Genomic DNA, 26,742 nt, shown 5'->3' with positions numbered 1-26,742 from the left:
ATGGCGGGCGTTCAGAGAGCCACACGGCGTCCACGCCTCTGTTTTATAATCTGTGTGTCCACCATTTTACTCCTCATCCTCTGCAGCCAAGGTAGGACTGCATGACGTCTTTTTATTATTGTTGCAGTGCAAGAGGTTTGAGGAATCTGCATTTCTCTTCTTGTAATTCTTGTATTTTATTATGTATATTGAATATATGTAAAGGAGCAAACGATTTGAAACCCCTTTTCAGTTTAATATAATCCAATTGAGCTAATGATTTCCCAAACGGTGGTTTTCTTACAGGACTGTTGTATTTGATTTGATGTAATGCAGTTTCGTGCAAGGCTGCTGCCCGCAGGGGTTATAAAGTCATAATAATAATTATAATTATGTTTTTTTTGTGTACCACTTTTCAAAACAATGTTACACAGTGCCTCACAACAACATTATAATATATCAAAAATGTTACAAAGTAGAAGCTCAAAGTGGCATGGCACAGAGAGACCAATTAATGCTGAAAAATGCAAAGTTATAAACGAATAAATGAGCAAGGAAATAATGTCCAAAATCTTTTGCCTTTTAAACATCTCATATCTGTTTGATTTCCCCACAGCTTTAAGAGACAGGCGACAGGAAGAGAGGCGCCGGAGAGACATCCTGGGCTCCACAGGTCTTTCTCATTTCATCCTTCTCTTTCTGCTGTTTGTTATGGCTTATTTTCAGGCTTCACCTGCTCAGCTGAAGGGAAACATGTGAAGTCAGTCCACACAACAAGTTCAATACATATAGATAGATAGATAGATAGATAGAGAGAGAGAGAGAGATACATAGATAGATAGATACATACAAACATGCACGCACGTACACACACACACACACACACACACACACACACACACATACATACATACATTATTCATCCCGAGGGAAATTTTAGGCATCCAGTAGCTTAGACAACCATAATACAACAAATACACATACACACATATATATCACATACATACAAATCACTCACAGAAATGTAAAGAGTTAACAATTTGTGAAGTGATTACAGAGGTCTGGTACGGACTGACCATGTGATGCAGTGACCATGATAAGGTGCTATGGTAGAGTGTGTGCAGTGGTGGTAGTGCAAAAGAGAACAGTGTAGGGATTGAACAGTGCAATAGCTTATTATTAAATATTAACTATGACTATGAAAAGACAAGAATGTAAACATAATAGAATTGCTTGACAAACAAGAAAAGAAATAATATACTTTAAGAACAATATATAACCGGTCACTGTTATATACTGTGTGTCACTGTGACAAAGGAATACAAGTTTGTATTGCTATATGTTGGAACGTCACACAAAGCAGGGTTTCCCCCAGTGTTTTTCAAGCATGGTGTCCCACCTAAGGCCTAAGTCGCCCCCCACCAGGCCTAAAGGGCCGTCCACACCAGGAACCATAACTATAACGATGTGAGCATCCACACTGCTGAACCATAACGTTCTGCAAACAGCGACGTTCAGCACGCGCCAGCAGCTTGTTGTTGATGTTAAACTATCAGTCTGCGTTTGTTAACGTGCTGTTTCTGTATTATTAATAGTCTGAGTTGGCAATTGAATTGGTTATTTAACTTTGAAGCTGCATACACATGCACAAGTTGTGCTAAATGATTTTGGTTTTGAAGATGAACACTAGTACTAACACAAGTTTTTATGCCAGAATAAAACCTCAACATAAAGTGTAATTTTTTTTAAATTTCTTCTTTTTTCGGGGACTTAAAGCCTTTGACGCGACATCATACGGGAGTAAAAATGATGAAACGTTGAACAAAAACTTACACAAGAAAGCTATCACTATCCTCAACCATCCAATCTTTTTATTTATTTTTCCCTTCCTCCCGTCTCTGTGTGTAACGGAACGTGTTTTCTCTGCGTCTCTACGACGTGAAACGCTAAACAGCCCATAACAAACATGATCAGATCTTGGTAGAAGCATGCATCGTGCTTACTGAAAACTGAACATCCTACTGATCCAAATGATAAAATATCTAAATTATATTCAATAAAAAGACGCCATTGCCTCAATAAATGAGACCAATCCCTTCCCTGACTTTGCGTTATTCCGATAAGTACCACACCAGGGACTAATTCCTCTGGGTAACTGTCACCTTTATTCTCATTTTAGTACATTTTTGCACTAATACAGCCACGTTTCGCTGATGCTGCTAATTCCATAATAGAGATTAAAACCTGAATATGATATTGACTCTGCCATCTACTGTTATTTCCCAGAGATCCCAGCGGAGCACATCGACCCGGCTGCCATCGACCTCACTCCCCTGGTCAATACTCTAATAAACACCAGCCAATCGGGTACGTTGTCATGATATCTCTCACATGCAGATCAATGCTGAGCTGTAACTCAACATGTATATGTCATGATTACACCACAGCTTTTATTTTTAGGGCTCAGACACCCCAACCTGACGGCGCGCGCGTGAGACGTAATACGTCTCCATAACAGCAGGCGGCGCTAATCTGTATTGTCGTCCAAAAAATGAAAATGGGAAATGACGAATGCGTCACGTGGGTCTGGCTTCTCCCAAATTTCAAAGCCAACCATAATAGCGGCTCGTTCGGAATACGATCTCGTATTTTACGAAAATAGTTCACCAAAATGTGTTTCTGAAAACATTTTAAGAGAGAAATAGGCCGTGCAGTTGCTGAATCTGTCTTCATCTCAGATCAACAAAGGTCAGTTTAAAAGATTTTTGTCAGATTTTGAGAGGCGTCCGTCCCGCTCGTCATTTCCGGTAAGTGTTTTAACATAAGTGCACTGATTCGCTAGTCGAGGGCTAGCACTCCACCAATCAGATTGGTCATTGAGTCCGACTGCCCACTGGCCGAATCAAAATCAGCCCAAATTAAAGACGACGGCTCCTCTGACTGATGATGGCATGGAATACACCGAACAGACTCGAGTCACCGACCTCGCCAGACTGTCTAATGGCCGATTATCGGGTTGGTGTGTCAGCGCCTCTACTTGTTGTGGTATCTATCTATGCTAAAGACACCACATAGAATATAAAACCAAAACTTTTTGGCAGATTTGGGTGAACTGACCTTTTTAAAAACCCGGTTTGTCATGTTTCCCTGGTTTGAACCAAAAATAACCACCACATCGTTCTTGACTGAAACCAACATATCAATAATTTGAACATCCTTCTATGTCGATGATCTTAATATAATTCCTTCCGTGTCTCTTCCTGTCCTGCAGGCTCCCGGCAGCTCTTCTCCCTCCTCAGTGTGACGTCCTACAGCTCTCTGGCTCTCCACAAACTCACCCTGCTCGTCTACAACAGTAAATATCAATTCTTTACAAAGTTCTCCTTCCTCCCAAAAGCTGCTCAGTAACAAGAGATTAAAGGGTTAGACAGTTAGACTTTCTATTGGATCTCAATATATTGAAATAAGTCAGCTTTACTGGTCCATTTCTATAATAAATATAACTTTGTCAGTACTGCCATCTCGTGGTTTGGATGTGTAACTGCCTGTAATGAACTTTGTTTTTTATTTTTTTTACTGTGGATACTTTTGGAAGAGTATTATAGCGCCACATGTTTGGACTTTATTAGTGCTGAATGAAATAAAATGTAATTGGTTGAAAGTAAACTGAACTCTCTGAACTAATGTTATCTCCTTCTGTCACTCTGTGTTTGTGTGTTTTGCAGTTTCTAGCATTAAAAGTTTAGAAAGCAACACGTTCAGGAGAAGATTCTGCTATTGTGTCACAAATGAGACCAACGATCTAACAGGTGAACATTGAAATACATATGGGGCCCTATTTTAACGACCAGCAGCACGCCCAGAATGCACCTGAACACATCTCCCTGTAAGACCAGCACGCCCATGGGCGCGCAGATGGGCGCAGGTGCATTTGCTATTTAAAGGTGCTGTAGGTAGGATTTTGAAGATCCAGGACTTAGCAAAATAATGTGAACGACAACTTCTCAGTCCCTCCCCCCTTTCCGCTAAAGCCCAAAACGGTCTCCTAAGCCCCTCCCCCCACAAGGGAGAATGAATGCGTGTGCATGAGCAGTGATTGACACGCAGTTAGACACCCCCCCTGGCCCTGATTGGTGCATCTGAACAGTTAGACACCCCCCCCGGCCCTGATTGGTGCATCTGAACATGATGAACACATTTTTGCAAATCTCACTCCAGGCTGTAGGTGGAGCCAGAGGAGCTGAATTTATTTTTAATGACCTGCTTCATGTAGTTCTACTGGAACATAGGGTCAGTTTCAGCAGATATGACAGAAAGGGAGTTTTAGAAGTCTTACCTACTGCACCTTTAAACGACGTGGGCGCTGGACGGGAAATTGACAACTGCGTCAGTCTTAAACTAGCAAAGACACTTGTGTCAGGCTTTGCGCTGCGCCGGGTGCAACATAGGGCCTTTCAAAAAACCATGGCAGCTGAACTATAAACTGTACATATTCAAGATAATGCGTGTTGCCAGTAAAAGGCGATTACTAAAAAATTGCTTAATCACGGAGCACTCACACTTTTTCACAAAATTCACATTTGCTCTAAGACTTAAGATGGACGTATTTGATACATGTTGGAAAGGATGGATTGATTTTATTAGCCCACATAGATGAGAGTTTAGGTAATAATGGAACATTTACTGTAACATCACCCACACGGTTTCTTTGCCACACACCTTTTCCTTTGCTTTCTTTTTTGTATGACTAACTTAAACTGTATTGTGTTAATTGTTTAATCTGTAAAAAGTGTAAAATGTATGATACTCTGTACATGTTGAATTGATAATTCAATAAAAAACAATATAACAATATATATATATTTAATATCTCTTTCATCAGACTTTACAGCCATCCTGTTGGATGTGATGGGAAACTCAACCAGTTACCTGCATGAGCTCTTTAAATCTGCCTCCATCATATCAGGTGAGTGGATGTGAGTTCATCACATTACCTGTTGTTTCCAGGCCACTATTCTGTGGCGGAAATTCTAATACATAGTACGTGAGATCTGAAATAACGCTTCAGTCAACAAGTACAAGGCTAGCCTAGAAATCTAGACCAACCTAGCGGCAGCAAATGTCATTTGCAGCCAGGGTCGACTAACAACTCTCCGTTGGCTTGTGAGCTGGAAAAACCAAACCTTAGCCGGGCCAATCACATTGTGTGTAGAGTCGGTGGGCGGGGCTTAACATAATGATGGCAGAGTTGCGATGGTGCCGCGTGAATTCCCTGCTACTTTAAAACAAAGAAGATGGCTGCTGCTGCTGCTGCTGGTGAACAGCGGTCTTTGGAATCGGCTTTGGCCGCGACTCTGGAAGACTTGGAGTTCAGCTTTTCTTTGAGAAAAGAACAAAGAACGGCACTGAAGTCATTCTTAAAAAAGGAAGATGTGTTCGGAGTTTAAAGTGTAATCTATCAACTAGCGTTGCTCTGGTTGGTTGTAGAGCTGTCCTATTGTGTGCAGAGGGAATACAACAGACAGACAACCGTTTATCCTGCCCCTCAGATTGAGCCCTGCCAATGGTGAGTTCCCAGACCCAACATCTTGATGTGGGTCTGGCTTATCAGGCTAGTACAGGGCTGTAGTGAAGTCCACCTTTGTCTAGTCCAAGACCAGGACTAGTTGAGACCGAGTCAAGACCGTCCAAAGAGGTTCAACTCCAAGTCAACACCGAGTCCAAATGAGAGACAGTCAATACCGAGACAGAAAAAAAAGAATCCTCTTCAAGACCACTCACTTACCTGTTTATTATTTACGTGATGTGAGAGACAGTATATTCTACTTTAAGATGATTATTTTGCTTAATTATTTGTAATAATCAAAAAGCAAGTGCATTTACTTAAAATATAAAATGGAAATGTGTCTGTGGCCAAAATGAAACTGATAGATGCCTGATGATTGAGGTACATGACGCAGCCAGGTGTCAACCAGGCGACCAATCACGATGCCTGTTCTAGATGGCTTTTTAAATAGAACTAAAACCCGTTTTCTGAACGAGCACGCTCCATTGATGGTCTTGTTTTGAAGGAGGAAGTTACTTTAGAACAAAAACATGTAGTGCTGGACTCGGTCCAGACCAACTAGAATATTTGATGAGTCCAACGGCCGAGTCCGAGACAAGTCGGAGTCCAAATACCAACGAGTCCAAGACGAGTCTGAGACAACAGAAAAACATCTTGATTCCAGACTCAAGTACTACAGCCCTGAACAAGTATTTTAAAGCAAGACTTTTCCCGCTTCAGTCCCCTTACAGGTTGGAAGCGGAATTGTCCATTACATGACATTATGCAAGTTTGCCAGATCTGGTAGCGGATCTGTAGTTCGAATGAGACATAATGAGACATTATGCCAGCGGTAATGGACAATTCCACTTCCAACCTGTAGGGGGACCGAAGCGGAAAAGTGCTTTAGTGTTGCTTTAAAGGTGCTCTAAGCGATGTTGGGTGACGTCACTTCTTGTTGATGTTCGAAGTATTGTCAAACAAAACGGAGGCTAGCTCGCCCCTCCCTCCTCCTCCTCATCCAGTCCCCTCCTCCTCCCTTCCGTGCACTAACCCCCCCAACCCCCACCCCCCAAATCCTTCTTGTCGGTTATTGGCTGGAAGACTGTTTGTTATGTTTGGTGGTGCAGGTTGGCGCAGTTTGTTTTTGTTGGCGTTTGTGGAGCCTGGGCTGTCTACAGAGACCGCCTTTTTTACAGTGTGTTCAGGGGACAGGCAGCTAGCAGATAGTGAGGAGATGTTTGCTGTATGTGACAAAAAATGTTGTAGCCTAAAAAACGCGTCACATCGCTTCTTTGCCTAAAGAAGGTCCAGTACATCACAGAGAATGAACAGAAAGCAGAAGGTACTTACTGTATGTACTTCTGTTGCTGGGCAGAAAAGGCCTGGTTGTGATCTGTCAGAACCAGGCCTTTTCTGTGGAAGGCCAAAGGTTAGAAAGGTTAGAGGGAGACCGGTTTGAACCAGCTTTGTTTTTTATCAAAGAGGAACAAACAACTCCAGGTGTGAGCAGGGTCAAATGCATACATAAGAACATTCTGTCTGAAACGCTTCTATAAAAGTAGAAACTGCAGATTCAGAAGTATTCCGAACGAGCCGCCATTATGGTCCATTTTGAAATTCCGGAGAAGCCAGACCCACGTGAAACTAAGCAGTAGGGTTGGTTACCGAAACCTAAATGACCGGTATCTACCGGACCGAATAGCAACGCAGATTTGGGTGCCTCATTTCGATGCCGCTGAAATGCCTGCGAAAATGGACGTTACAGGCAACAGAAGCGCCGTTGCACATGACGCTAGTTAACACTACGCTTAACAGCAGCTAACGTTAGCCTACCGTTAGCTTGTAGCTGGATTAAACACGGTTAAAATTCTGACAGCTAATGTTAAACAATGTAAAGTGTGACCATATTTCAATATAGAGGCTTCCAACACCGGTACGTAACAGTCTTTAGTATTGGTTCAGGCACCGGTTAGGCAACGGCACTGTTTTACAAGTATCGCTTTAGCACCGGTATCGGAAAAAATCCCAAATGATACCCAACCCTACTAACCAACAGTATAACACATCAGAAATGTTCCTTTACACTTCGTAATGTGATGCAGTGTGTTTATTTTGTTCTGTTTGTGTGTCTCAGTGAGCCAGAGGAACAACTCTGAGTGCATTTACATCTGTGTGATGGCAGGTAAGATGGGTAAGTAGAGCTCACTGGATCCGTTCTGCTGAGTTCTATTTCAAACAGAGCCACTGTGTTTTTAACTTGCAGCATCAGCACTGTTTTTACGATTACATTCAGAACCTTTTATTCTGCAAAGGTGCCTTTGTAGACATTGTACAGATGTTCTGATTAGAGCTGCAAAGATGGCTCAATTAGTTGTCAACTATTAAATTAGTCCCCAACTATTTTGATAACCGATTAATCTGTTTGAGTAATTTTATTTTATTTTTTTAAGATTAATTTTTGGGCATTTTCAGCCTTTATATTGATACTGGATTAGAATGCAAATTTCGGTTCCTCATTTCGGTTCCACTTAATGTGTCAACTGAAATATTTTCCCTCTGTCGCTCCGAAACGGACGTAAAAATATCACACTCTCTCTGTAGTCCACTGTTAACTAGCTACCGTAAATGTTAATTTGATGTCATTTTTCAGTTTTTCAAGAATCTGTTTAGGAATCAGAATCGTAAGATACCCAACCCTAATTTAGATATAAGAAAAGGCTCAATACACATATTTTGGGACTAAAATTGTAATTCTCAGGTTTTGTCTGATAGATTACATCTTCGCTGTTTAGCTAAATTACCGGTTGCATGTTTCGTACTTTGTTCTGTGCTGATTAAAAAAAAAATATTAAGGAACTGGATCCAAAATGAAACCAAGTGACAACTTTATAAAGTACGTACAGATATGTATACATCATCCAGTTAAAATCTAACATGTCTTTAATTTAGTTCAATTTCATTGATAGTATCAAATTATAACAGGAGTTATCTCAGGACACTTTACAGATAGAGTAGGTCTAGACCACACGCTATCATTTACAAAGACCCAACAAAAAGATTTTGTTCATGTTTCTACAAGTACATTTAGCAATCTTTTGGAGCTACAATAAATGTTTTGTGTGTTTAGTTAGTTACATTTGATGAAAATCCCTTTTTTTTTAATTTATGACACAATTTCCATACTCTAATTCATTATTATGGTTTACTGACTCACATAACCTTTAAGATTAGGTTGTACTGATATTGTGGATAGAAAGCATTTGAACTAATACTCCGAGAAATGACATCACAATAAGCAAAGAAAAATACCAATGTAGGCACTGGCGGACCATTTGTGTTGCAGAGTTGAGAGGGTTTTAAAAAGGTTGTGTGTGTGTTTTTGTCCAGGCAGAGCGCTGCCGGACCTGTGGGAGGTCGGCTCCGTCACGCCGCTCTTCAACCAGACCATTGTGGAAGGACCACACAGAGGTTTGTTCGCTGTACACACGAATGCACTCATCCTACTGTCAGTCACTGATAACATGCAACTCAACCACCAGGTGGCAGCATCGACTCAGGAGAGGACCTGGATGTACAAGCACAGATGTCTCCTGTCATGTTTAAATCCAGGATGCTACATTTATGGAGACTATTACAGTGCCCGTTTAAAATATGCATGTTTGGAACAGGCTGATTGCTTGGCCTGTGGTACTGCTGCTTGTAGCCCAAAGCACGTAATATGCAACCAGCCTACTACTGACTTACTGTGTACTTCTACTTCAGAGGAAAACATTGTACTACATTTACCTGACGGAGAACGTTGCAGATTCAGATTTTACTAACAAAATATCACAATAAAAATGTGGACTAAACACATTGTGAATGATAGAAATGCCCTTTTATTGAGTTTCCTCTTAGCAAAATGCTCTGAGTGAATTTAAGCTAAAGAAAACAACATTTGGATGAGGCAATAGCTTTTTTGCATCAGGAACTGTATTTATGACATCCAAATCTCAGAAAATATCCAGACTTTCACTCGTAAATTTATGACTTTTAATCAAGAAAAATGTCAGAATGTTTCTTTTCCTTGGAATATTACCCCCCTTTTCTTTTAGCTACAATGGCCCTGACACGCCGTCGTATGTTTGTAACTATCTAGCTAGTTAATTATTTTTCGTAAGGACTTTACCCGCAAATTTAGTGATGGGTTTCTAGATAGCTGGTCCAACCCAATCCTGTATGGAGAATTTGATTCTGTTTCCAATGGGTTCACTCCCTCCTTCCTACCTTTGAAGGCTCTGACACACCAACCCGACGTCCGAAAAGGACTGCCTCCCCGAGTTGGTCAAAAAAGTGCCTCAGAACACACCGAAGCGACGCCGACTTGAGCGTACGTTCTGCGCGTGCGCAAGACGTAATACGTCTCCATAACAACAGGCGGCACTAATCTGTATTGTCGCCCAAAAAATGAAAACCGGCAGCTGTTTGGACAAACGCGTCACGTGGGTCTGGCTTCTCCGGAATTTCAAAATGGCTCGTTCGGAATACGATCTTGTATTTAAGAAAATAGTTCACCGAAACGTGTTTCTGAAAACTTTTAAGCGAGAAATAGGCCGTGCAGTTGCTGAATCTGTCTTCATTTCAGATCGATAGATAGATTTTCGTCAGATTTTGAGAGGCGTTTGTCACGCTCATCCCATTCGTCATTTCTGGGTTAGCACTCTACCAATCAGATTGGTCATTGAGTCCGACTGCCCACCCACCGATTCAACATGTCAAATCGGCCCAAATGAAGGCCGACGGCTCCTCTGACTGACAACGGCACGGAACACACCGAACAGACTCGAGTCACTGACCTCGCCAGACTGTCGCCGATAATCGGGTTGGCATGTCAGCACCTTTACTGAACTTTTCATCTTCCTTTTCCAGTAGGTAACATCTCTTCCATCAGACTTCCTGTCGGTGAGTAACTCAGCACCCTTAAAAAAGTTTATTCAAGAGAATGCTTCAAGAGCCATAATTCTTGTTTCCAATCGTCTATTTAATGCCCCAGAATGGCACCAACTGCCCAACAATCTGAGTCACATCTCTCCATCTGGGATGAGCTCCGTGTTAACCAGCAGAGTCCAATCCACTGCACATGGTGAGTCCCTGCAGGAGGCCAGCGTTCATGTTTGGCTCATTTCATTTACACTTTGACTCATTTGGTTCAGTCTGAAACCTGCAGTCAGAAGCACTCACCATTTCTTCAAATGTCTTGTTTTGTCCAATCAAAGATTGATTAATCAAAATCAATGTCTTCCACCTTATTGCAGATAATAAAGCAGACTGTGTGATCTTTCTCCTTGTCTTTGTTTTTTAATAGTTTCATCAACAACTGTGGATGAAACTGCTGCAACAACAGTAAAGATCACCTCTGCCCAGCTGCTGTCAACGTCTCCACAACCTGCAACTGCGATGCCACAAAGTCAAACTACAGCGGACAGACTGGAGACGACAACACAAAGAGTGACGACACAAAGAGTAACAACACAAGCAGTGACGGCAGCACAGACAACAGCTATGGAAAAAACAACTATTGCACAACCAATTACCTCAACGCAACCAACCACCATCCTGCAAGTCCCCAATGCATCTGTCACAACAGCTGCAGCTCTAACCACAGAAACGGCTCCACCAACCACGGAAACAGCTCCATCAACCACGGAAACGGCTCCATCAACCACGGAAACAGCTCCATCAACCACGGAAACAGCTCCACCAACCACAGAAACAGCTCCACCAACCACAGAAATGGCTTCATCAACCACAGAAACAGCTCCACCAACCACAGAAATGGCTTCATCAACCACAGAAACAGCTCCACCAACCACAGAAATGGCTTCATCAACCACAGAAACAGCTCCATCAACCACAGAAACAGCTCGGCCTACCACAGAAACAGCTCAACAAACCACAGAAACAACTTCCTCAACCACAGAAACTGCAGAAAGAGTTCCACCAACCACAGGAACAGCTCGACAAACCATAGAAACAACTCGATCTTCCACAGAAACAACTCAACCTACCACAGAAACAACTCAACCTACCACAGAAACAACTCGACCTACCACAGAAACAACTCGACCTACCACAGTAACAGCTCCATCAACCACAAAGAGGTCTCCTTCAACCACAGAAACAGCTCCATCGACCACAGAAAGAGCTCCATCAATCACACTAACAGCTCCGTTAATCACTCCGTTGAGTACAACCCAACTGACCACAGCGTCAACAAACCCCACCACGTCCTCACCAGTTATTAGTCTGACCCGGCTAACCACAGCTACACACCAGCCAACAACAAAGACTCAGCGCATGACTTCGACAGTTCACCCCACAAGACTTTCAACTGGGCGTCCCACAGCAGGACCTACGGAGGTTAGAAGGACTACGGGGTCTCTGAGCTGGAGAACCACCACACCCAGCAAGTCTGTGGAAACAGAAAAACCAGGTAAATATTTCTCCATTCACTAACCCCTTACCCTCAGGATTATACAGCAGCTGGGAACCATCACCTTATCGTGGTGGAGAAGTTTGTATGTCCCTATGACACCGAACATCAGCTCAAAGTATTCAGCCTTCATGGAGACCCTGAATGGAGTCCTGTATGGGGCTCCATTAGGGGACTTCATAGTTCTGCTGAGAGACAACGCACATGGACACCTGGAGAGGCAAAACTGGGAGGAACGGCCTCCCTGATTTAAACTCGAGCAGTTGTTTGTTGTTAGACTTCCAAACTAGTCATGGATTGTCTATAACAAACACCATGTTCATGCTCATAAGTGTACCTGGTACCAGAGCACCCTAGGCTGAAGGTTGATTAATGATTTTGTGATTGTATCGTCTGATCTGAGGCTGCATGTTTTGGACACTCGGGTGAAGAGAGGGGCGGGGCTCTCAACTGATCACCATCTGGTGGTGAGTTGGGTCAGGGAGTGGGGGAAGACCTGGTAAGCCAAAACGGGTAGTGCGGGTAAACTAGGAACGTCTGGAGGAGGCCACTCTCCTACGGATCTTCAACTAGCACCTCCGGCGGATCTTAACTGGCATCCCTGTGGAGGTTAGGAGCAGTGAACCCGAGTGGGCAATGTTCAAAGCTTCCATTGCTAAGCTGCGGCAGGAGCTGTGGTCTCAGGGTCCTAGGTGCCTCAAGGGGCGGTCAACCTCGAACACAATGGTGGTCAGGAAAGCCGACTGAAGGAGTCCGCCTGAGATATGTTCTCCCAGAGGACTCCGGAGGCAGTTACAGGGTACCTACAGGAGCTACAGGCCTGAAGGCGGGGCAAACTTGGGGCAAACTTGGCAAAACATTGAAGAGCAATAGAAGCTACCGAATTTATCACAATTTTACTTCTTGTGCTGATGCCTCTGGAGACATCTTCAGTGATGGTCCTGTAATCATACATCCTCCTCCAGGCGACCCATCCGGGGCTGATCAGACCCTAGCTTGTGTCCAGATAGTCAGCTACGCATGGCTCTTCTTTTTTTTTTAGTCATAGCATCTTAAAGCCCTTTCTGCTGCATCGGTGGTACTGAGGATGGCTCTCCTCTTCCTCTCTCCCTCTATGCCCAATTTACTGAAGGCTCCGGCTAAAGAACGGCCTGCAAATCCCGTACACCCTACCTCTACTGGGAGACCCCTCGCTCTCCATCCTCCAAAATTGAAATGAGCTTTAAATTGAATCGAAATCAGTAAGCAGGATCAGCGATTCCCATGTCCTTTTCTCTGAGGCATCATTTGAATTCATATGTGTGGGCGGAGTTAGCAATGGCTTTTAGCTGCACGGCTGTTTCCTCTCTCAAAGCTCCTCAGAGATCCCTCTTTGATCCTCAGGGCAGGAATAAGAGCATTGAGACGGCCTTCACGAAGGAGGGCCAGAACGACTTCCGGAAGCGAGGAGATATCAAATAATGACTTGGGATCCACAAAGTCAAATTGAATTGTGGATTGTGGAATTTCTGCGCTAGAGCAGCTTGTGTCTCTGAAGCCTGAAATTCACTCCGAATGTGTCTTTATTTACTAACCATTGACATGATAATGCATTTTATTCATCAACATTGTCTTTATGTGCAAAATAGCAAAACTAATGTGACCTAAATGACAAAATAGTTTTTTAAATATCAGGAAAACATCAACAGAGGTCCTTTTTAAAGCTTAACAACCTCTTCTGTGTTCTGTTTTTTTCACCGGAGAATTAAATGCAAAATAGTGATTAATGACCCAGAGACTCTTAGGTATAAAAGTAACATTTAAGAGCTGCTCTGCTGTGACCTGCTCTCATAAAACAACTGTAATCACATCACATCCACTCACTGTCATTTGGGGACACACTAACGGATACTGATTAAATTTTAGCCCGGAGAAAGGTGTGCATTGTGTGTGTGTGTTAAGAGCATGGGAAGGAGCCATTCAGGAGGCTAAGATAGTCTCTATGGTAACGCATACGCAGCCCCACAGCCTCCTTTATGTGAAAGCTTTAATGGTTGAAAGTTGCAAAGGTTAAAAGCAAATTAAGGCCAAATATTCATCCGTCAGCTCTATGATCAGTCAGCCTGTCCGTGAAAAGGAACTAAGGTACAAAAAAACCAACGATACACAATCAAAAGGGAAAATGAGTTCTTTAAATGATGTAACAGCAGTATAAACCTAGTGAATTTAGAAACATCAATAGGATATTTAGTAATGATGAAGAAAATGTGTAATTGTGTAATGTTTTGAGTTGATTCTTAGTAAAAACCCCTTTGTTCTTTCACAAATATGTACTCATTCATGTGTAATTACTTCCACCAACTAATCAACTGAAATCATTCAGAATACATACAGGCGAGTCGCTCGAATGACAGCCGCCATGTAGCGCCTCCATCTTTAAAATAGCCTTAGCCAAAGCCTTTCGCACTTTTAGACTCAGTGGCACAGTGACGAATGCCAGCCAGGATGAATGCCAGCCGGGAGGGAAAAAGAGAATTAAAAGGACCACGCTGCGTGTAAACGATGGAGATACTAAGAGCTAATTTTGGGTTCGGCCACCGTAGGAGTTGAAACGTGATCGGAATAGGAGGGGCTAGAAAGTAATATTCAGTTGGTTGTCATATACAATTTCACCGCTAGACGGGAGAAATTCTTACACAATGTAGCTTTAAAGGAAACTTAATGATATATACATTTTTTGGTGAATTTATTTTGCTTCCCATCAAAGTCGATAGACACATAAAGCCCCCTGGTATCCAAGACATTCTCATCATATAATCATTAAATGCATTGTGATTTAAACTTGGCTAATTTATGGATCTACAAAAACACACTACGTACATCCAAAGGGAATAACATGTTACAGTGAGAACTTATACAGTATTAACAAAAAGATGATCCAAACCAAGACGGACCCACTACAACATTAAATCAATTCAAGTCTTTCTACAGTGCAAATTAACCCAAAAATATAAATGTCCAGATTGTATTTTTGACATAGTTTGTAAGGTTTTCTTCCATTTTTATTGATTGCTTTAGTGGTCCTGTTTTTGGATACCTCACTTATGTTTAACCTTTTATTTATGAAGTCATACACTGTATTGAATCTTAATTCAGTAGCCAGGTGGGCTCCTAAGCTAATGTTTTCCTTGACTATGTGCCAGGCTGTGTTGCTATTGTTATGACCATACAGTGGCACTCATAAGTTTATGAACCCATGCTAAAGTTGACTAAAAAGAGGAATAAAAAAGTCATCTTTTGGAAATTGTTCTTGATGCCTTAATTTTCTTTGTGAATGAATAATGTATCGTAAATAAATAAATGTTCTTCCTTAAAATACAGGGGGCATAAGTCAGTACACCCCTATGTTAGATTCCCATAGAGGCATACCTAGAGACTGGCATGGTTTTATTTCAGTTAGTCTAATAGCTGGTTTGATTTGCATTGAGAGATGATTTTATGGAAAGTACCCCCATTTGGTTACTTGGTGTTTTCGTTACCCATTACAAGATTGCAGTAGTTCTACTTTTCACTACGATGTAGCCGTCGCTACAAAGCTTTGTTTAATCTCAGTAAACCTTTCTAAATCCGGGACAGTTCACAGTCTGTCTTTTGATAAGTTCACGGAAATATCTGACAAGTTCACAGATGTTGTCTTTCTTATTGACCTAGTTCACAGACTAAATCTGACCAGTTCACAGACGTGGTCCTTGTATGGATAATCTATTGTCACACCTGTAATATTTCAGCTTTCGCGTAGCTCTCATAGTCAGAGGAAATTATTTTCTCTTCCTCCTCTAAATCCTGTTTTTAATCTATGTCACACAAATATGTCCGTTATCTGTTCAAAAATACCACTAGATAAAAGACAAGAATAAAATTGACAGTGCAGTATAAGAAATGAAAGAACTGAGAGATAAAATACGCGAATACAAGTTACAGTACAGTATAAGAAATTAAACATTAAAGAGCAGTTGTAGAATGTCATACAGTGTCATCAATGCAACTTCAGTATAACAAATGAACAGTTATTTAAAGAAAGGCAACATCAAAAAGATATGTCTTTAGCTTTGATTTAAAGAACTGAGAGTTGCGGCGGACCTGCAGTTTTCTGGGAGTTTGTTCCAGATATGTGGAGCGTAAAGACTGAACGCTGCTTCCCCCTGTTTAGTTCTGACTCTGGGGACAACAAGGAGACCTGTCCCAGACCACCTGAGAAGGCATTAAGAACAATTTCCAAAAGATGATTTTTTTTATTCCTCTTTTTAGTCAACTTTAGCAGGGGTTCATAAACTTATGAGTACCACTGTATATGATATGACAAATCTCAAAATGATCTCAAATCTAATCTCATTAAATGATACTAGTACAACAAGTAAACAATCTTTAATAATCTGTCACCTTGCAAAACAGAGAGCCCTATTGTTGATAACTTAAATGAGCAAAGTCACAAACCAAATGTAATAATTGGCATCACAGTTTGTATTTTAGTCAATTATGGATCCAAATAATGTATTTAAATTCATGTGAGAGGAACTCACATTAAACCCGTCACCAGTGAATAAGTTTAATATGAGCCAACATTTCCCAGCAGAGCCACTAGATGGCAGTAGCATCTCGCTGTAGAGACTGCAGCGGCTCCTGCTCACTGAGTTCTGCATAGCAACAGACAGAAGGTCGGAGCATCCTGTCCAGTTTGTCACCGAGTCATTAGTGTGCAGTAACATGAGTGTTTGTGGCCTAGCTGCACATCTCCACACACACACACACACACACACACACACACACACACAAACAAACAAACAAACAAACACACACACACACACACACACACACACAAACAAACAAACAAACAAACACACACACACATACCAGTGATGAAAAGCTCCGGTTCATTAGGCAGATCATCTCATGTCAAGGTTTTGCTGATTTTGTGTTGTAAAAAATGGAAATAGCAGCAGGTTTTCAAGGTGACTTGAGGTGAAACACGGCATATGACAAATTGAATGAAAATGAATTGCCTATGGTTGAGTTGGGTTGCAGCGTCAGTCTGTCAGTCACTTGGTTTAACAGTTTCCCACTTCCAGACTAAAATATCTCCACTACTATTGGATCGATTGCCATGAAATTCTGTACAGACATTGACGTTCCCCAGAGGATGTGTCCTCCGTACTTCGGTGATCTCTTGATCCCCAATAACAACTTCTGTGTCCGCCACATGATGCCCTCTGGCCCAAAAATACTTTTTCCCTCCAACAAAATCACTTGTTTCACTATCAGAATAATGAAATAATAATGAAACACAATATGGGGTGTTTGAGATCGAACGAGTTTTCACTCGTGCTTTCATGTCAGGGAAGAAATTAGACGTGAATTTGTGAAACATAGCTTTACATGCATTAATGACTCACATGATACATTTGTGTCTTCACTTGTTAAATGTTTTTTTCTTTTGTAAGGAAGCTGTGCGCTGAGCTTACTCACGTTGAACCAACACTAATAACTTCCGGAAAAAGGGAAAGAAAAAAAAACCCCCAGGAGGCGTTGAGGATGAATTCAAACTTCATACATTTCCAGCGTTAATAATTTTTTTTTGTATGAGCTTGGTTGGTATAAAATATTCTTGCTGTGGATATCACCACGGTACAGATTGCAAAATGAGCAAATAACTGCAGAATGTGGAGAAGAATCTCATTAAAATTTCCCATTTGAATATGTATTTGCATGATGATTAGGAGCCTGTGTACCTGCGATGCATTAATTAGGATTAAAATGCATCGGCACCAGTGATTCCTGTAATGGGAATTTAAGTGATATTATGCAAAATGAATACAATGAGAGAATTTGAAGGATGGATGTGACTGAGGATGATTTATTCTGCACATCAAATCTCTAAATCACCTCTGTGGGTTTTTCAGAGGGGAATTATAATGTCTTACTTATTATTTTATGTGTAAACTTTCCTGTGTGATCATTTTTTATCTTTGTAATTACCACCTGGTTTTGTTTTTGGCAGAGCAGGCAAAGTCATGGAGCAGGATCTAGGATTTAAGACTTTGGAACATGTTACCCCCCTGACATTCGCACTATTATATATTTTTTAGTGTCTGTTATGTTGTTTTATTCTTGGTCTTTGGTTTAAAGCACTTTTGGATACCTGTTGGTCGCTGTAAAGCGCTGTATAAACACATAGGGCTGTGACGTTATGCTTCTGTCCCGATTGGATTCTTTCACGATACATGGCCGCCGATTGGATTTGCATTGCGATTTTCATTTATTGCGATTCTAGAAGTATTGTGATTCTTCTAAAGTTGTTTGTGTAGGGTTGCCAGGTACCAGGACATATCCTACAGTCTGGACATATCACAGAAACTGTGAAACACACATTCAAGTCATATATCAGTGTGAAATCGGGGGAGATTAGCGGGACAATTTACCTAAACTGTATGGAGACTCCCACTTAAATCACCAGGAGTGTTGGCAGCTATGTACTAGGGCAGGGACGATATGCTTTTGTCCTGATATTTTCTTTTACGATACATGGGTGCCTGTACATTGGTCATTTATTTCTTTCTTTTTTTAAAGATTAATTTTTTGGGGGTTTTTCCCTTTTATTATGAAGTGACAGTGGATAGACATGGAAGGGGGAGAGAGAGATGGGGAATGACACGCAGCAAAGGGCAGCAGGTGGACTCAGCCCACGTGGGGCGAACGCTCTTACTGGGTGAGCTAGAGGCCGCCCCGTGGGTGTCTCATTTCACATACGTGAAGAATGTTCGGGAGACTTATGACTTACAAAGAAGCATTAAATGAACTCTCAGTTGAGGAGGCAGTACAGTTTAACCACGATGTGTTAGTGTGCAGTGCCGTCCCAACTCTCTAAAGTTCCTGTCTTCCTGAAGGAGTATTTAAACTCATGCTGCAGACGTTACGTTTAGCTGAACCTTTAAGGTAAACAAAGATATGGCAGTCGCCTAAACCCAGATGCTGAAGCCTAGTTCAGCCTCTCTCTCTCTCTCTGGAAGTATGCTAAAGTGTGGCAGGCCCTCCGAGCTCCAAAAGGAGACAGTCCTGAGAGAAAACACCCCCTTATCATACAGCTGCCTAGATTCCCTGAATCTGTAGAGACAAACGTAACTATACATGAACAGGTTTGGTTATTATATTCTCGTCCCCTGACCTGCGACCTATGAATGATCTGATGTTGTCATGTAAACTTTCCCTTCATGGCGACTCGGCTCGACTCGACGCATTGTGCGTCCGTTTTCCATTGCAGATTTTAGTACCGCCTCAGCGTGGCTGGTCGTCTTATATAGCAGCGCTGCAGTAAACTGCCGTGACCTAACGCGACACACACACACACACACACACACACACACACACACACACACACACACACACACACACACACACACACACAGAACGTGGAAGGTGTGTTGTTGTTGCCAGAAGAAACATTTTGTTTCAAAAGAAGCTGGAGGTAGCAAAAAAAAAACACAGCTGGCTAAACTATTTAAAAATGGCGCTTTTGTTCAGGACACCCCTGTCTGCCGCTTTCACGTCACCTTTTGGTATCGGCTCAGCTCGCTTGGAACCTCGACTGAGGTAAAAAAAAAAAAAAAAGTACCTGTTAGCAGGTACCAGGTACTTTTTTTCGTAATGGAAAACCAAAAAAGGCAAGTAGAGTCGAGCAGGTACCATGTAATGGAAAAACGCCATTAGTCTCATCATAACACATTAGCTGTGTTGGAAACCGCTCCCTCATTCACTCATTTACTGTTCCCTAAATAGTAAACTATATAGGGAATGACCAAACCACATTTGAAAACACATCGTTGCGTGACTTGCGTCAGGAGATGTGCCCGTTGTTTGTGTGACGGAGGCGGTGCCAGTGCTTAAACGGTGCCTGAACCGAAATATATATATTTATAATGTATATAATATAATATATAAACAAGGAGCACAAAACGACAGTTGGCGAGATTAAAGAACGGCTTGTTTATTGCTAAGGCAATATGGTCAAAATGAAATGCTTGATTAATAATGTAATAACTATAACTTATAACAATGACTTATTTCACCAGTAAATTGCTGGTAAACGACAAAAACAAGCACTAGCTGGAAAAAGGAAAAAAAACTTAAAATGCACCACAAGGCTGGCGAGTTTCAAGTGAAGTCTGTGTTGTTTTTCCGACAACGGCAGCTGCTGTCAGGCTGTTACGTCCCGCTGTTTTCCTTCTTTAACATAAAAAGTTGAATAATACACTTCTAGAGACAATATATCATGAGACATTTCTACAAACTGATTGTTTTCTGAGAAGAATGAACATCACATGTCAGTCAGTCAGTCAGACATTTATTTACTTTGTAAAGAAGAACATAACATGGATTTGACTGGCTGACGCGCTCTCTCTCTCTCTCTCTGTGTGTGTGTGTGTGTGTGTGTGTGTGTGTGTTGAGAGGTTGTCCATGGAGACGGCCGGAGCTGGCCGACATCCCGCTTTCCGGCGCCACAACGACCGTCGGCGCTCACAAGCTGCAGCCGTGCGTCCTCGAGCTCTGCAAGTTCTTCTCCCAGTGCCTCTGCAGACCCTCCGGCAACAAGACACGCATGACAAGGTTTTCACACTTTGAGCACTAAGGTGACACATTGATTCAATGATCCACGATCCAATATTATCGATGCAAAGTGACAATATCGATGCATATCATCCGTAAGATGCACCTTCTGAGATGATGTGAGATAACATCCGTAGTGATTTGAAACTGTAAGTAAAATGCTATGTAATTGAATTAATTAATAATAGGAAACCTAACTCTGCATACATTAAGCAAACCTTCAATGAACCCAAGGGAGGGGTAGTCAACTTAGGTCTACTGCATACACCAGAACAGCTTTTTGTGAGTCTTTTAAAGCTAAAAGTTTAAAGGTGCACTATGAGTTCCTGCATGGTCACTTCTGTTGACGTTCCAAGTAAATTCCAAACAAAACAGAGCAAGCTCGCCCCTCCCCCCATGTTTCCGTAACTGTCATGACTAGTAACTGACTAACTGTCACTAACCTCCACCCCTCCCCCACCCATCTTGTTGGTGATTGGCTGGAACGTGGTTTGTTGTATTTTGGTGCCTATCCTGTGTCTCTAGTGTTTGTTTGACTTTTACGACCCCTTGCGTTGTCTCCCGAGACCGGGCTTTTTCACGGTGTGTTCAGGGGGCAGGCAGCTAGCGGATCAAGGAGAGATGTCTACGACTTGAGACAAAAATGAAATCGCGCTGAAACCATGCAGGAACTCGTAGTGCACCTTTAAACTCCGATAGTGAAACGGTTGTGTTGCTGTGAAGTTCAGCTGTTGACAGACATCTTCTCGTCTCGCAGATACTGTGACGACAGCCACCTCTGGTATGAAAAACACACGTCGGAGGTGTGTCGGCGGGTCCGGAGAGTCTCCTTCTCCAGAAGTAAGAGTTAGACATACATCATGTCTGTGTTAGTCCCACTTTGCCAGACCTTCCTCCACAGCGCTGTGGAGGAAGGTACGGCTAGTCCACACAGCATTATGGGATAGGAGAAAAAATCGGGTTTATTGGCATTTCTTTAAACCAGTCACAATCGTCTTGGGCGGTGCTCTGCGTTGAACGGAGCATCGGTGCCTCTGCAAAATAGCCTCGGGAAGGAACTTGTTTTGGTGGAACATGTGTACGTTCAAAAGTAGTTTTAGCAACAGAAAACTCAGATTGGACAGATAGTCTAGCTAGCTGTCTGGATTTACCCTGCAGAGATCTGAGGAGCAGTTAACCATAGTCCTCACCTAGTTTAGAACGCCAACACAAAGAAAGAGGAAGGGGACGGACATCCGGACGGAAAGAGGGACATCCGGCAGAATTTCTGGTGCCACCGGAAAACAATCCCGGTAGTGGAACGTCGTTGATATAGATACATCTGTCTGTGTTGAATATAAACATTCAGCAAGCAGCTAGTTAGCTTAGCATGAAGACTAGAAACGGGGAAACAGCTAGCCTGGCTCCTTCAAAGGGTCAACAACATCCGCCCCATCAATCTCTATTGTTTTTATTGTTTATTAAGGATCCCCATTAGTCATCACCGTAGTGAAGACTATTCTTCCTGGGGTCCAACACAAGACAAACGTAAACAAATATTATAAAGCAAAATACATATTGTTGGATTTTATAAAACAAAAGGCACATATTTAAAAAAAAAGAAGACAACTGAGAGAAAAATCTAAATAAAACTCTATTAGCACGGTATATCTCGTTTGTTTAATCAGTGCAAAAACTGCAGAGTAGAAACACCAAGTTGTAGTTTGATGTCCTCCATACGGTACCTTACGGTGGTGGCCATGTTTCAATTATTCATTTCCTAAAATGTCAAACTATTCCTCTAACGGGAGACACCCCAGGTGAATAGGACAAATAATGTTCTAATAGATATCAACATGAAACTTCCCCAGTTGATTACTGACATTAAAGGACAATTCCAGCGCAAAACAAACCTAGGGGTTAATAACAGATGTGTCCCCATTCGATCGTTCTGTGGGACATGTTTTCATAGTAATCGAATGTGTATCTAGATTCAGCTAGCTATAGCGCGAACCGCTGATTAGCTTACAACGCTAGTATTTGGGGCACAGGGAAAGTAAAAAGAAATCTCTATTTTATACAACTAACAAGGCTCAAACTAGCACCACACTTCAACGGTAGCATAATGAGGGTCCCTACATGTTAACAGAAGCATTGAGGACATTGTAAGTGTACAGACAGTTTATTAAAAAGATAGTGTAGAAAGACAGTAGCTCCCAAGATGGCGGCCGCCCCAGAAAAACTAAACGTTGATTGTTGGTCGATGGGAAGACAACACAAGGGTTCATTTCATCCACTAGGCCTATGGATGACATTTCAATCATAAAAGTTCATAGGAAACAACATGTCTGGGTTTCATACGGGCCGTATAAGAGGCTTGTTTGTTGTTCGATGCTTCAAAAATATCAAAAAACAACTTGAAGTGATGTCCATTTTTTAAGTGGAAGTCAAGTTGGTTTGCTTTAAAAAAACACAGTCCACAGACTACAAACAGAGTTGTGAGTGTGTGAATCACAAATAATTCAACCCTCACCTGTACTGATGGGGCCGCTTCGGCCATTTTTTGTTGTTGTCGGGGCTCATTAGAGCCGCAGCTCAGCAGAAATCCTCCGAGCTAATGGGCTCCAGAGGTCACGCAGAGAGCTGCCCTCTCCCACAGCTTCTTACACGCAAAAAGAGCCGCCCCGCACGCTGTCTCTGGCTCTAATTAGTCCTCTATGTGTATTTTTAGACATTTTTTCAAGGCTTTTGATTTGAAATCGACATGAAATAGCAGCAAGTAAAATATAGCTGAAACAACTTGAAAGCAGTCAGAGATTGCGTACCCTCCCAAAAAGCTGCACAAGTGATTATAATCAAATTCAAGAACGTGTTTTTGCGTTTGCAGAGCTTCATCAAGTAACAGACACTTAAACCGGAGAATATGTTTTGTTGTTAAAATCTCGGGCCAAGTCAGATTCATGATCACAAGTTGTTAAAGCGTAACTCTCGCCAAAATGCAACCTAGGGTCTTGTTGTGAATGTACCTGAGTCAAACTTTCGTTTAAAAGCATATTTAGGACGGAAGCGCCACTTTTAAGATTTACCGTATTTTCGTTTCGTCGAGCCGGCGACCTCAGCATCAGGAAGTATCACGTGATATCAGGTCTCGCGATGTAACGAAGTGCTTCACGGCACTGCACACATACAGGAACCGGCTAGCAATAAGAACAAGGTAGCCATGGAGGTTTTCACACTATCGTCATGGCTGAGCCGGAAAAAAAGAAGCAGAAAGCTAGGAAAGCATTGTCGGAGGAACAGAGAAAGAGGAAACTCTATAGAGAAACCTGTAGGGGGGGCTCTATTGACAAACCTGTAGGGGGAGCTCTATAGAGAAACCTGTAGGGGGGGGCTCTATAGAGAAACCTGTAGGGTGGGCTCTATAGAGAAACCTGTAGGGGAGCTCTATAGAGAAACCTGTAGGGGGGGGGGCTCTATAGAGAAACCTGTAGGGGGGCTCTATAGAGAAACCTGTAGGGTGGGCTCTATAGAGAAACCTGTAGGGGAGCTCTATAGAGAAACCTGTAGGGGGAGCTCTATAGAGAAACCTGTAGGGGGGCTCTAGAGAAACCTGTAGGGGGGCTCTATAGAGAAACCTGTAGGGGGGGCTCTATTGACAAACCTGTAGGGGGAGCTCTATAGAGAAACCTGTAGGGGGGGAGCTCTATAGAGAAACCTGTAGGGGGAGCTCTATAGAGAAACCTGTAGGGGGAGCTCTATAGAGAAACCTGTAGGGGGGGCTCTATAGAGAAACCTGTAGGGGGAGCTCTATAGAGAAACCTGTAGGGGGAGCTCTATAGAGAAACCTGTAGGGGGGGGGGCTCTATAGAGAAACCTGTAGGGGGAGCTCTATAGAGAAACCTGTAGGGGGGCTCTATAGAGAAACCTGTAGGGGGGCTCTATAGAGAAACCTGTAGGGGGGAGCTCTATAGAGAAACCTGTAGGGGGAGCTCTATAGAGAAACCTGTAGGGGGAGCTCTATAGAGAAACCTGTAGGGGGAGCTCTATAGAGAAACCTGTAGGGGGAGCTCTATAGAGAAACCTGTAGGGGGAGCTCTATAGAGAAACCTGTAGGGGGAGCTCTATAGAGAAACCTGTAGGGGGGGGGGCTCTATAGAGAAACCTGTAGGGGGAGCTCTATAGAGAAACCTGTAGGGGGCTCTATAGAGAAACCTGTAGGGGTGGGGCTCTATAGAGAAACCTGTAGGGGGAGCTCTATAGAGAAACCTGTAGGGGGAGCTCTATAGAGAAACCTGTAGGGGTGGGGCTCTATAGAGAAACCTGTAGGGGGGGGAGCTCTATAGAGAAACCTGTAGGGGGAGCTCTATAGAGAAACCTGTAGGGGGGGGGGCTCTATAGAGAAACCTGTAGGGGGAGCTCTATAGAGAAACCTTTAGGGAGCTCTATAGAGAAACCTGTAGGGGGAGCTCTATAGAGAAACCTGTAGGGGGGGCTCTATAGAGAAACCTGTAGGGGGGGCTCTATAGAGAAACCTGTGAGCAAAAAGAGAGAAAACAGCGAAGAAATGGCCAAAACTGCATAGTGCCCTTTAAAAGCCACAGCTGACAGAAATATCTGTGTCCAGGTTGAGTTACCTGGTTGTTAACCATCCTCCCCCCCCCCCACAGATCTGAAACAGAGATGCCTGACAAAGATGTGCAGCAAACTGTGACCCGATTGGAGGCAGAGGAGAAACAAAAGAGCCCTTCATCATCATAGGAAGTGACTCCAAACTACAGCTGAGTACACTTCTGGAACATCTGGAGGATGTATGGGAACAGAATCTGGATGGAAATCGGAATCAAGTTTTTACACGCAACATTTTTTTTTTTTTTTAGTTTTTAGGGCCAAGAAGACTAAATGTACGTACGACTAAAACCGGACACGGAAATCTGGAATCCTGAAACTGAAAAGTTCTCGTTCCTGGACTATTTATGAAAATCATATTTAAACCCAAGCTATTCAAATTATTTTAAGGTTCGGAAAACAGTCTGGAATTTGTAAAAAAAAAAAAAAAAAGTGTATAAATGTTGTCTTTTTCTACAGAAAGCGGTTTAGATTTCAGTTGAATAAAAGCCTGGCTAACTTTCCCAGCTGCCCGTGCTCCATCTCTCTGATGCTGCTTTCCAGTCAGCTTTTTCACAGCTTTTCATCAGAGCCAATCAAGGTTGGAGGTAGTACAGACGACCGTCACTTGTTTCAATCGGCGACTGAAAAAGTAGAATTTGAAACTCTGAAGCTTTCGAAATTCCCCGTCTCTTAAATACAAACCAGATTTATCAGGTACACCCTTATGACAAGACTTTCTTTCTTTAATGTGAGACGGACGTGATTTATACCTCTGCGTAAAATCTAAATCGTGGCTATGTACGTACAGTAGGTACGTGTAGATACCGACCCTACGCCGTAGCCTGACGGCACCTCTCGAAAAATATAACTACACGTCGCGGCGTCGCTCAGCCGTGGCTTGGTAGCGCTGCATTTCCCCCCCCCCGACTCATTTCCTGGTTAAACAACATGAAGTCAAGGAGAGGGTTAACTCTTCCTGCTCCAGATTTCCCACCGTGGTCAGAAAGAACAGGGGAGACACTTTGTTTCTCTCACTATGACTCTAGAGTCACTACTCGCTCTGAAGATAATCACCATCACTCTCTCACTTCTCCCACACACACACACACACACACACACACACACACACACACACACACACACACACACACACACACGCCACCTCGACACACACACCAAGTATAAACATCAGGCCACTTACGTAGGCTACGGCGAAATCTGCGTGGAGCCTCCACAGAACCATAAAAACAGGCTTAAGAAAAGTACTACAATAAAGTAAGTAGTAAGTAAAAAATATATATATTTACAGTGCGAAAGCAGAAAATCCATGTTATGTTGTTCTTTACGAAGTAAATAAATGTCAGACTGACTGACTTTGTTTCTCTCACTATGACTCTAGAGTCACTACTCACTCTGAAGATAATCACACACACACACACACACACACACACACACACACACACACACACACACACACACACACACACACAGAGACAGAAACACACACACATACACACAC

The 26,742-nt window shown here is 42.5% G+C and overlaps 1 protein-coding gene across 1 annotated transcript; it reads left to right on the top strand.

Moving 5' to 3' along the window:
* hhla1 (HHLA1 neighbor of OC90) lies at positions 1 to 25,326 on the top strand. Its single transcript, XM_078263344.1, has 15 exons — positions 1 to 91; positions 596 to 652; positions 2,266 to 2,346; positions 3,251 to 3,334; positions 3,705 to 3,788; positions 4,862 to 4,945; positions 7,662 to 7,718; positions 8,915 to 8,995; positions 10,436 to 10,468; positions 10,560 to 10,649; positions 10,872 to 11,180; positions 11,754 to 11,999; positions 20,480 to 20,636; positions 21,394 to 21,476; positions 25,283 to 25,326. The coding sequence occupies exons 1-15, from the start codon at positions 1 to 3 to the stop codon at positions 25,324 to 25,326; spliced, it is 1,581 nt and encodes a 526-aa protein (XP_078119470.1).
* The last annotated feature ends 1,416 nt before the right edge of the window (positions 25,327 to 26,742 follow it).

This window comes from Sander vitreus, chromosome 12, assembly GCF_031162955.1.
Source record: "Sander vitreus isolate 19-12246 chromosome 12, sanVit1, whole genome shotgun sequence".
NCBI classification, from domain to species: Eukaryota; Metazoa; Chordata; class Actinopteri; order Perciformes; family Percidae; genus Sander; species Sander vitreus.
The sequence above is the reverse complement of the archived record's forward strand: the minus strand, read 5'-3'. Positions and strand labels throughout refer to the sequence as shown.

Coding starts and splice junctions, on each gene's coding strand:
- hhla1 (XM_078263344.1), top strand. CDS start 1: ATGGCGGGCGTTCAGAGAGCCACACGGCGTCCACGCCTCTGTTTTATA. Junction 10,650..10,871: donor AGTCCAATCCACTGCACATG/GTGAGTCCCTGC, acceptor GTTTTTTAATAG/TTTCATCAACAACTGTGGAT. Junction 11,181..11,753: donor TCTAACCACAGAAACGGCTC/CACCAACCACGG, acceptor TCACTCCGTTGA/GTACAACCCAACTGACCACA.